Genomic DNA, 12,619 nt, shown 5'->3' on the forward strand with positions numbered 1-12,619 from the left:
AAAAAAAAAAAAAAAAAAAAACATTTTCTCTTTCGTTGAATCATGAGCTATGCATGCCCTTTTCACTTTCCCAACCTTTGCTAGCTGATATTCCAAGTAAGAGGAACTTTAAGGACGTGTTTTTATTCACCGTTGGCCTTGGGATCATTTTGAGATGTGGAAATCCTTAACCTTTAGTGCTTTATTGATGAAGGGACTCATCACCATCGCTATTATGTGACACTCTGTGCTCTTAGGAGGAAGCTGAGGTGACTCTGGGCCACAGGACCCCAGAGAGTTGGCCCCCAACAGTGAACAGCCAAAACTATAGCCTTAGGCCAAGAACATGGAGATTGACTACAAATTATTGCTTGTGGTCCACTTCCAGTTTCCAAGTGCAAACATACCGAAGTTTATTTTAAATTTGAGCCGGTCAGACATTTAGTAATATACATCAAAGAAGGAGCCAAGGCTTCCCCTGTTTATTATTTCAGCATGATGTCTGTCCCAATAAAGCATGCACACGATAGATCACGGAGGAGAGAAGTCCTTCAGTTCCGTGGTTTGCCCTTAAATCTGAACATATACTTGTAAATTAATCCGAAACACATTGTCATGTTCCATTCCCTCTGAAAGCTGATTGTTCTCAATCGCTCTTTTAATTCTAGAAATCCAGTGGCTGGATGCCAGGGCACTCACAGATCAGCAGCCCACCCCAAGTATAAAAGAGGCATGGATCTGCCATGCTCAAAACCCACAGGGTGGCATTCAAAGAACTTAAAACTTCTTCTACTCTTCCCTATTAATTTAAAAAAAAAAGCCATCTGTGCAAGGTGAATTTTGGTAAGGTACCAATGTTTTTAATGAATCTGGATGGAATTTGAAACTGCTTATGAAATAGAGAAAGTATAGCAAGGGATTCCCAAGATAAAAGGCACTGTTTGTAAAATTCTGCAATAATCTGACTACATATCTAATAAAACACTAGAAAGCATTCTTGTGATTCAATCAGAATTTACAATCAAACTTGAAGGAATTGGCTCTGCTGTAATCTAGTAACCTCCATTTTCTGCTCTTCTCCTAAACTACCTTTTTCATCTAAACACTCTCTCTCTCTCTCTCTCTCTCTCTCTCTCTCTCTCTCTCTCTCTCTCTCTCTCTCTTTCTATCCCCTTCTCACACACACACACACAGACACACACACACCCCTACTTCACACTTCTCAGAACTTTTTTGGACAAATGAAGACAGCAACACACACATGGCACATGGTGGGGGAAGAGAGAGAAAGAGAGAGGTTGGATAAAGAAGCAGCACCCTGAGGCACATTATATTTCCAGTCCCCCTTCTATACATTTGGGGGAATGCATCTTTATTTTCATTTTGATTCTGGCTGTTTGCACGATTTCTCCCCCTGGGCTGACAGCCTATAAACCTAGACTTTCAAATTTCAGAAAATCAAAAAGGGGAGGACCACTGCCTTGAATTTGGCCAGGAAATACCTTGACAAGGAGGATTTTTCAAAAATTGTCATTTGCTTCCCAACCAGTCTTTTCAGTCAATTAAAACGTGTACCCTAGGTCTCCTCCAGTCTGAAGGCGCCTCCGCGCCTCTGATGAGCAATTCTTGTTTGTGAGCCATTCATTTTCTCCATTACCAAACGGAGAATAGAGGACAATCGCATTGTTTGCACGAATCGGAGTGTTAGGAGGAATATTTGTCACGGAGGCAGAGTGCAGTACCTGACAGGCAGCGATTGATGGCCAGGAATGAGTGTGAGTGGCCAAAGCAGCCTCATAGGATGCAAATTACTGACTGTGGATTCCAATTTACCCTGTTCATTTTTCTTGCCTGTGCTGAAGACCATTAGTGGTTTTTGAAGCAGTGAAGGGGTCATTACTAATGTGGGGAGGCTCGAGCAGGAGGGGGAAGGAGGGGCAAAGCCTTCTGTAATTACACAGCTTCAAGGAACAGGCTGCAGGCCCTAGCCAAAAAAGTGTCAACACCTCGCAATCAGAAAAATTTATTTTCATTTTATGCTTAACCCATATTAACTCAACATTATCATCTTTCTTTGTTAACATTTGCAGAATATTAAAAGCCTGGCTTCTATATTAATACAGATTTAGTTAACCCTTTGGCTAGGCAGGGGATTTTGTTGAACCTGGTGGCTTGTGGGTTCTTGGATAAACAACCATGCACGTCTTGGAGAATGCATGTATTGTAGAAGGTGGAATACCTGGGAACTGAATTCTTAGCTGATTGAAAGGCATCGCGCCCCGCCAATGCTGGGATGATTAGAACACTAGAAAGCCCTGTTTAGATTACTCAGTTGTGTGTCTGGGGGGAGACAGTGTGCACATGAGTACAGAGGCCCCAGATACCTGGGAGTTGGAATACAGGCAGCTGTGAAATGCCCAACTTGGGTTCTGGGAACTGAACTCAGGTCCTCTGCAAAAGAAGTAGGAGGCACCTTAGCACTGAACCACCTCCCCAGCCCCTTGATGACACCTCAGTGATGTGGGTGAGATCATAACTCAAGGCTTTCTGGTCTATGAAGAACTGTAACATGGGGACAAAAGTTTACCTTCTTGTATAAGAAAACCAGTGGATTTTGAACAGGTCCTTATGTAACAGATGTGTTTCGTAATCACGCGCCCTCCGGCGCAGAACTTCTTGAAGGAAATGCATGACTGTAAAATGACAATTCTGGGTTGCAAGATGAGAAAGGAAAATGGAGAGGAGGATTATGGGAGGACTGGTCATTATCAGCGTGAGTGGACTGTGGTGGAATGAAAGAATTCAAAACTGCAACCTACGGCTTTGTTCTCTTGTTGCTGTACTTGACATTAACATGGAAAAATTTCATAGGAAGCATGGCATATAACCCTCTCCTTCTTCCCTGAGTTGTGAAATTTGTGCCTAGGGTGAGGAACATGTAGCCTAGGCAAGTCATGTATGTGACCTTGATAACCCAGAGAACTAACCAGTAAAAATTAAAGAATCCCAACCCATCCCCACAAAAGACTGCATCTAATCATTTGCCTTGGCTTTTCAGAATAGTTGTGATTACATATTGGCTCATGATCCAAATGTAGGTAGCCTCATATCAACTAAGAAATAACAGTTATGTAGACCAGTCTCTCAAGATAACATAGAATTTTGAATTCCATGTAACCCACTAGCGAGCGAAGGAAATGAATACCCTACACACAACAGACAGGCATAGAAACACCCAGAATTTGGATGCCGTTCCAACACACCTTCCACCTCAAAGGATCAAAGTCGCTCTATGTGACTGAGTTACCTGGACTTTCATGGCTGGTCCTATGGAGTGTGACAGGAAGTTGGGGTTGTCCCCACTGCCTCCAGTTCACACTTGTCAGCAAGTTTGATATATTTTTCCATGTGGCAAGGAGAACCAAGCTGTAGAATAAAGAATGCACCAGTGTGGTTTCACGCTGGGAAGTATGTGCCTCTTTCCCAACTTCTGATGCATCTCTTAAAACATTTGTCTCTTCATCAGCACCCGTACCCTTCCGAAGAGCAGAAGAAACAGTTAGCGCAAGACACAGGACTGACAATTCTCCAAGTTAACAACTGGTGAGTGACCCCAAGATCTTCCTCCCTTGACTAAAGCGGGGTTTCTAGATAATTGTTTGCTTTTTTGTTTTTATTTTGTTTTGTTTTGTTGTTCCTGGAACAAAGGAAATCAAAGGTAATGTCTGCATTTCTTCCCCGAGATGGGAAATCCGGGCCCAGGGTGAAGGACAGGGAGCCTAGACAAGTAGGGTTCATAGGATTTCTTCTTCTTTCCCACTCTTTCTTTTCTTTTTCTTCTCCCCTACACTCACTTTTCTCGCCCCCGACGTTTTCAAATTCTCCAGCTGACTCACAAAGTCGGCCTGGCTCGGTCCTGTTCGATATTGTTGTCTGTGTGTCTTTTGCACAATGCTCACACACAGCCACTTCCTCTGGGAAGATTCCTTTTGTCTGGACTCTGAGGAACAATGTAGACGCAGGGGTGTGGGATTTGGGGGCTTGTTTTGTTTTGTCTTGTATCTGCTCTTCGGTATTTGTTTGCCCTAATTTTTCTTTAATGGAAGAAATTTTTTTTTCTCCTTCCATTTTTAGCTTGTGATTTAGATTACTTGCATGGTGGTATATGGGCCATCTACCCTTTGTACATGGCTTAGAGAATAACTGCGGAAAGAGGAGGGGTAGGGGATTAAATAAAATGATCACAGTGGCCAAGAAATGATATAGGAATTACTTATCAAAATACTGGTCCAGGTTTTATCAGCGGCTTAATTTTGTTCTGTACATTCTTGGGGTGATGTTCAGATTAATTGAACTGACAGTTCTCTTTCAAAATTCAGGGGAAGTATTTGCACGGATTTCAGGCCTTATACAAACTTAATTACATGGAACTCCACTTTATCATTCTAATTCCATGTAGCAGGGGTTGTATTTACAAATGAGAAGTCTCTGGCTTTATTCACAGCTTTCCTTAATATATTTATCAAAGCAGGTTCATTTACAAAGTGCTCTATCTGTGGGATACAGGCAGGCAGACATTAACAAAGCTTTTAGGTTTATCAGGCTCGCCGCCTGATGAGCTACCCGAGGGTCAATTGATTTTGTGGTTCTGTGATTCATTTTTTTCTCATTTTTCTAGGATCACAATGAGAGACATGCTTGGAGAATTAGCCAGTTTGTCTGCCTTATCTGTCAGGCAATTTTTTTTTTCCCAGGGAAGTCAAGCTACTTAAATTGGCCACAGGAACTGTCGTTATCTGACTTTAATGCACCCTATAGTGTGGATAGCATTTCAATTACACCAGTAACCAAAGCTTAGCTGCAGCCCTTTTCATGCCTAGTGTTGTACGGAAAGTGATGTGCCTACCTACAGAAGCAGAAAATTGAGTTGCCTTGCTTCTGTCAGGGTGATTAATGCAGAAATAAACTGCTAACCTGAAAAGAGAGGCAGAAAGAAAGGGATAGACAATACAGACTGGAATTCTCTTTAATTTTCTCCTAAAGATTGGAGCTATGTACATTTAAAGATACCCTTTCAAGCGAAATCGTGGCATGAAGGCTATAATCTCCAGAGCAAGATGTGTCTGGACTGGCGGTGATAGGAGCCTCCTGATGTAAATAGCTAATATGTGTAAACATACAGATTCTCGTTCAAGTTTCCAGCACAAGCAATCAGTGGTCTGAAACAATAGACTGACTACATTCTGGGTTAAGTTTTGGAGACTTGGTCCCGTTTATTGTTTTGTATGCACCGACCTCCAGGGTAAGCTACTGCAGATTCAGTGGTTTCTGGTACAATTAACATCCCTTTAGAAAACTGGGTTCTTTGTAAATTTGGGCACATTCAGGGAAGTAGTGATGGGGATATTTGAAAGAAACGGGATGCTTCTATGTTGATATTTGGCATTGCCATTTGACCTTTCTTTGAAAACACTGTCTCATATCATCCATCCCCGGCATTTTTTGATGTAGTCATTGCCCTTGAAGAGAAAAGGCATCTCAGCCCTCAGTCTAAAGACCAGCTCTCCCTCACAGACACCTGGCTGGAGCCTGGAAGAAAGAACCCTTCCTTTCTGAATTCCACGGAGCCTCAAGGCATGTGCAGGAGTTCAGCTGGTGTGATATTTTGGGTTTCTTGTTTCTCTGTCATTTGGGCCACATTTGCCGAGGGTGAGGAATGGCAGTCTGTCACGCAGCACACTTGCCTTAATACGGGATAAACGTTGACGCCTCGGTCTCTACAAAGTAATTCCGCCTTTCTCATTTTCACACTTCCTTCTGAAAAATTCTGTAATCCTGCCCTCGGGTCGAATTCTTAGCTAATAGCTACCATAACTTTGATAATAAGGCACGACTCCCAAGGATAGCTTCACGAGCACCCCGAAGCACTGCCAGGAGTGTAAGGCAGTGGCCCCCACCTGGGGATTTCAGAGAGATCTGAAAAGGAACGGTCCCCACCTTGCTACATTTTGAACTTGTCCCATGCCTTGACAAAGTCACCTTGGAAACAGCTCTGTCTCTCCTCTTTCAGGAGGCTTCAGAGTCGGGACAGTGATGAGAAGAGGGAACTGACTGGAGATGAGATTCCTAGGCCCAGAGAGCTGTCACTCTCAGGCAAAGAGGGTCAAAAGTAGTTCCTGGGGTTGGAGAGATGGCTCAGTGATTCAGATCACTTGCTGCCGCTCTTCCACAAGACCCACGTTTGATTCTCAGCACCCAAGTTAGATGGCTCACAACCGCCTATATCTCTAGCTCCAGGAGATCTGACGCCCTCTTCCAGTCTCTGTGATCATATGCTTAACACACACACACACACACAAGGACACACATGTAAATACACACATACATGTAAATAAAAGATAAATTTTTAATAGATTGATAAACAAATAGCTTATAAAGTTTAAACACCCCCCCCCCATCAGCCAGTTGCGGCCAGGTGGCCAGTCTTGCAGGCCACTCTCGGCAGTGAGTTAGAGTGGCCTGGGAAACCTTCTGCTGCTCAGTTCTGCTCCTCGTCTTTAGAGCAGAAAGGCCAAGGGGCTTAAGGAGCACTGTAAAATAACAGCCACCTTAACAAGCAATAGATGTATCCACGTGCACCTCATGAGAGCTACGAGCAGTAAAGACGGGCCAGTTAAGAGCCGTCAGTAATTGGGAACGAAGAACAAACAACAAAATGGAAGTTTAGGAGACAATTGAGAGAAATGAAGATGTGTTATATCTCTGCAGCCTGTGTTTGAGATGACCCCAGATGACTTTTCTCATGTGTTTATAGTAGGGGTGTGTCAAACAGGATAACACAACCAACCCAAAGCATGACGTCAAGAAGGACTAGCGTTTATGACACGGATGTCATTGTCTTACACTTATCTCTCAGAAGTCCATGAATAATAAACCATTCAGTTACATTATAGATTGACATTATAGATGAGGCAGTGAGTCATGGTGTCGCACACCTGTAACCTAGGACTTGAGAGGCTGAGGCAGGAGGAATCCAGTGAGTGCAGTACTAGCCTCGGCTATGCAGTGAATTCCAGGCCAATATGGACTACAGGGTTTTAAGCCTTGACTCAAAAAGCCAAAAGCAAAGCCAGACATGGTAGAGCACGCCTTTAATGATTAAGAATAATTACAAAAACAGAGAAAACATTATTCTGCAAAATGGCATAAATAAAATTTTTGTCAAATAGCTCGCAAGCTAGAATGGAGATTTCTTCCAAAAGGAAACATACATGTTTAAGGGAAACATTTTTAAATGCAGACAGCTTCCTATGGCATAGCTTCTCTGTTTAAACAAAGGTAGACCTTTGTGATTTATTGTATGGTCATTTTTGTAGGATTTTTGTTGTTGTTTTATGTCTTACTTTGCCAGGAAGGAAAGATGAGCGAGCTTTAGGAGGTACAAATGACTGTCAAAGCTTAGCGGTGAGGGGAAATTTTAGGTTATTGACGCTCACACTGATAAAAAAAATTTTGAAAAAAATATTTTTCTAAGAAGAAAGTTGTCACTTCAGGAATTTTTTGAGTTGCATTTGTGTGTCTTTGACAATGCTATCCACTGAAATATGACAACGTCACTTGGACAAAACCCCAGCTAGGGATAGGGAGATGGTAGCTCAGTAGAACAAGCGAAAGGACCCAAGTTCCAGCCCCAGAGCCCACACAAGGCTGGCAGCAGTATAACCATCTGAGATCCCGGTTTCGAGTGAGATGGGAGACACAGACAAGAGAATCCAGAGGCTCGGGGCTAGCTTAGCTCACACAACAGACAACAAAAACCCTTGTCTCAGCCAAGGTGGAAAATGAGGACCAACTTCCAAGGTTGTCCTCCGAGTCCACACGTCTGCCGCGGTACATGCACATTGCACTACATACACAAAACGTTCATGTGCACATCACATACACACACACAATACACACACGCACACACACACATTCCATACACACAGAGAAAGAAAATGTAAAGCTCTGGCAGCTAAATCACAATACCACGCCTGTTCACAGGCAACATAGTAAGTACCAGAATTACACTGTAGTTATCTCTACCTAGAAACCCCACAACAGATGAGTTTTGTTATTGTTGTTTTTTTATTTTGAGACAGGTTCTTGCTTGCCCAGAATTCTTTACGTTGTCCAGGTTGGTCTTGAACACACAATCTTCGCCCATCCACCTGAGTTTTGGGATTAGAGGCACATCCAACCACATTTGCTCTCAGGTTTATTATTGTTCTTTGAGACAGGGTCTCACTGTGGAACCTTGGCTTATCTGGAACTTGCTTTATCGACCAGGCTGGCCTTGAACTCACAAAGATAGGCCCGCCTCTGACTCCAGAGTTCTGAAATTAAAGGCGTGAGTCACTGTGCCTGGCTCCAGATTAATTTTTAAAAGAAGAAATATACTATACTCTTAAAAATGCATGTGATTGCAGTAATTATAACCAACGACAAAACGACATACAAAGTTCACAGGGCTGAGCTGTTGACTGAATGCAGGCAAACTAGGATTTACTTCTTCCTGGTGGCCCCAGGCCCCCAAATAACAATGCATGAAACTTAAACGAAGGAACTTTTCAGATGAAGGTGGTCCAGAGAATTCCCTTGTATTACAGATAGATGCCTTGCACAACCTCTCAAACTAAGATTAACTGCTAATTCCCCATGTCCAGCTTGCCTGTCTTCCTATCATGGGGGCCCACAATCATATTAGCTGTAACATTTCTCAATGATTGACACCCTGGCAGAGGACAGAAATTTGACTTCTCCTGCTTCAGTTTGGCTCCCGGCAAATTTCCTAGATGAGACAGAAGTTTGTTTCATCAGAACTGAGGGACTTTTGAGAGTCTCTTGGGCATCAGTGTACCTTCTAAGTAGCCCTCCTTCCTTTCTGCTGTAAGAAGGCACAGAGCCTTCGCAGACACCAGCACACGGGACTTAGCTCTCTTACATGTGAAATGGGGCAAGGCTGGTATAAAGGACACTATGGGGAAGAGGGACGAAGCTTGTGAGCACTCTGAGAATCAAAGGTAACACGGTTGGGACTCTAAGGTCCTGATTGACAGCAGCAAGGTGGTTGCCTGACGAAAGCAATAATATTCCCTAGGAACCCAGCATCCCAGACAAATTCAAGAGAAGAGGCCATTGTGCCAAATTCACCCGGATGCTTCCTCTTGAAGAACCGCCATCATGGTCTAGGTGGACTTGAGGAGGGACAGTCGCTTGCAGGCCTTTGTCAGTGAATTTCCGAGTCCAATTTCTGCCTCCTAATTAGTAGGAGGAAGAGTAAGGGATGAAAAGGTCGTCCCTCTTCACAGCAAGGAAAAGTCATTTTCCAGAGTGTGTGTGTTGTCGTCCTGCCGCCGAGAGAGAGAGCGGACACGGGGAAATATGTTGTAATATTAGGACATCGAGAGTAAGCTGGGAATTGAGGGAGATAATTTTGCAGTAAACATATGGAATAATTTGGCCAGTGGTGTAGGAAATGTAAATGAGGAACAGAGACAGCTGGACACTTTTATCTCAAGAGAGAAAGGATTGAAGGATTGAGTGGTAAACCGGGGAGGTGGAGTTGAGAAAACCCTAGAAGGAGCAAAGCCTGCCGGACTAAACAGCCTCCCCCGCTCAGCAGTTTCCCCCCACGGCCGTTTGTTAAACGCAAAGCTGCCGTCTGCGGTGATTATTTCAGAGTAACATCTATGTTTCAGAATAAAAATCCATTTGAATCTCAAGTCCGATTTGCCAGGTGCTAGATTCATTGTCAGCATTTAATGTGCTGAGACTGCCAATGCTGAGGAATGAATACAAAAAAACAAAAAGCATGCTTTCGAACTCCAGTGTGGAGAGCTGGAGGTAAGAGTTTTGTCTCTCTGGGTTCCCTGTGTCAGAAACACCCAGTCCCTGGAAGGGAGGTGGAGAGGCCAAGGGAACCCGATGTTTCCAGTTTGTCCCATATGGTCTTCTGCTCACCCAAAGGATGTTCCTCCTAGCAGATACTCCCTAGGCTGTAGTAGCAATAGGAATTCCCATCTCTCCACCTGCACAGGACGCTAAACATTCCATCCAAGGGTCCTATTATTATTTCTCAGAGACCCACGATTATTTCTAAGAAGGAAGGAGTGAAATAGATGAGGAGTTAGAAGACAGGAAAAGAAACCAGCACGATGAACACTTAACCAGAGGGACTGCCCCGACAGTGAGGTGGGTTTCCGTCTGCCCTGTCTGATCTGCAGGACATCTAACGGGGGTTAAGCTAAGAGTCTATACATGGCTTACCAATTCTGACCGAGACGGCAAGGTGGCCAGATCCCATTTCCCATTTCATGGTGTAAAATTCTCACAAAAATGTGAACCCTGAGGCTCCTTCATGGATGGGGGCAACCAGGCCTCCCATCTATTACCCTATCAGATCAGTGATTCTAGACAGCTCCTATCCTGTATGGATGGAGGTACCATTTCCAGAAATTTCGATTCAGTCCAAATGTAGACCAGCAGCTCAGACCCAGCAAGGGCCTTTTAGAACTGGTAAACAAAAGGAGCAGAGGGGAACTAAAGGAAGAGGGTGCCAGTGACGGAATGCGAAGGGAAGGTTTGAGGCAGTCCCTTGCACTCGAATGCACCCACTGCTTTGTGCTTTTCCCTTTTTTTCTGTATAAAGAAAGAATGAAATATGGTTTTCATAGCAAGCTGGCGACATTATCTCAGGATACATATTTCTTTGCTGCGTTAGGATGCCAATAAAGAGGAGGGGAAAAAAGTTGCTCGTTTAAAGGAATGTACAGTGCTGGATAGAAAACACCACACAACAAAAAGAGAATACAACAAATTTTTGAAACAATTCCAAAAAGGAAAAAAAAAAGTTCCTTAAAGAAATGTTTAAATAAGAAAACTTTGAGAGGGAAAAGCCCTCGTATTGAAAGTTATCGTTGATCAAGTCTGTGCATTATAGAAGGAAAATTGGCCTAAAATGTGTTTGGGGTTTTTTTTTTTGTGTATTTCTTTGTTTTTCTTTTATTTTTTTTCTTTCTCTTTTATAATTTTTTTTTTCGGTTTTTAGAATTAGCCTCCTCTCTTTCACTGACAAAAACAATGAGCTCCAGACAGCCCCCGCATTAGCACAGGGCTCTACCTACCTCTGCACTTCATTACGCCAGGATTTGGAAGAGAGACAAGGCTTGCTCAAATAGGTCCTTTATCCATCGCCACTGGCATCATCCACATGGTTTCTCTAGGAATGCTGAAAGAAAAGCCTAGACCTCAGCCTGCTGTAGGATTTGAGGCTAGGATGCTATTGACGTGAGCATGTACTTCTTTTTACGGAGGGGGGGAAAAATGAAGCAACATCATTGCAATATTACAAGTATCTCGATCCTATAGCGACTGATGGAGTATTTCTAGCTCCAGTTATGAAGATTAAAGTAAAAGTTGTCTTGAAAACAAAACTTGTTTTTAAAAAAAAAAATCAAGAAATCAGGATTTCAAGCTACTCTTAGGTTATTTCTGGAATATAGAAAGTAGAAAGCTCGCCTGCGCATTGCTTCTAGAGACCCCAAGGTAGAAGCTGTTAAGAAGACACAAAGTAGATCAGAATGCATCAATACTATGTTGTCCCTACTTCTTTCAAGTTTCTTTTATGCTCTTATGAGTCTGATGGCTGCTGCAACTGGGTTCTCCTTTTCAGTGCTGTTGGGTTTTCCCCCCTACTGTGGGGCTTTTTCCAGTAAGATTTCCTACAGTCCTGAGGACTTGAAAAAATTCCTTCCAAAAATTCATTTTCCCAGAAGCCATTTCTAAGCGGTCTTTAGGCTGCCTGTGCCCAGTGCACTCCACTCGTTCATTCATGCGTTCCCCCACTGGAGAGCAGCCTTGTAAAAATTACTTAATTGAGATTCTGCGCCGTTAATGAGTAAATGTAGGTCCTATTAGCCTCATGATCTTGAGAACTCGTTTTGTTGTTACTGCGGCTGTTTTCATTGTGTTAGATTTTTCAGGTATGAGAGTGAGCAGGGGTAGGTAGCACTTCTGTGTACCCACCCGACTTCCACTACCCCACTCCTTTAGGACACTCAGAACTATTTATTCCTATCGTGTTAACAAGAAAACTCAGTTTATATCTGAAAAAAAAATGCTTAGAGATTTGGGGAGAGGAGTAAAGGGAACCTTGGTTTTCTTTTCAATATTGCTTTCCTCAAGTCCCTTTCCTGGTCATTGTTTTTCTTCTAATCAGAACACCCAGCGTTGTTTCCGGTCTGGTTTTGTTTTTGTGGGTGAATCGGAACCATCACTGCTGACTGGTCATTCCCTTGAGATTAGCCAACTCCCAGCTCCCCCACAAATTCACACACATTCTGTACTGAGGTTGAAACAGGCAAGGTTCTTTCTCTCTTTCCCCGACAAGGTAAACACTGGAGATAGGGCATTTCCAGATACACTGTATCTTTTAGATAAATCCTAGCAGGCTGAGGTTTCAGGTTGCTTAATATGGACTTCCGGAGCTCCAAACTTCCCTCAAGCCTTTAGATGAGCAACAGAAACTTCAGCAGACCTAATTCAGGGTGCTTGGAACAGGGAATGAGTTCTCTAGATCTGAATTCAAGGCTATCTCAAA

The 12,619-nt window shown here is 43.2% G+C and overlaps 1 protein-coding gene across 8 annotated transcripts in view; it reads left to right on the forward strand.

The window, feature by feature from the left end:
- The window catches only part of Meis2 (Meis homeobox 2), a 207,960-nt gene that overhangs the window by 144,336 nt on the left and 51,005 nt on the right, over positions 1 to 12,619 (forward strand). For all 8 annotated transcript variants that reach the window (XM_005364203.3, XM_005364204.3, XM_005364205.3 and 5 more), the window contains exon 9: positions 3,506 to 3,582. In XM_005364203.3, coding sequence (XP_005364260.1) covers positions 3,506 to 3,582 — 77 coding nt within the window. The remainder of the gene's footprint in view (positions 1 to 3,505; positions 3,583 to 12,619) is intronic.

This window comes from Microtus ochrogaster (genome assembly GCF_000317375.1).
Source record: "Microtus ochrogaster isolate Prairie Vole_2 chromosome 14 unlocalized genomic scaffold, MicOch1.0 chr14_random_1, whole genome shotgun sequence".
Lineage (NCBI taxonomy): Eukaryota > Metazoa > Chordata > Mammalia > Rodentia > Cricetidae > Microtus > Microtus ochrogaster.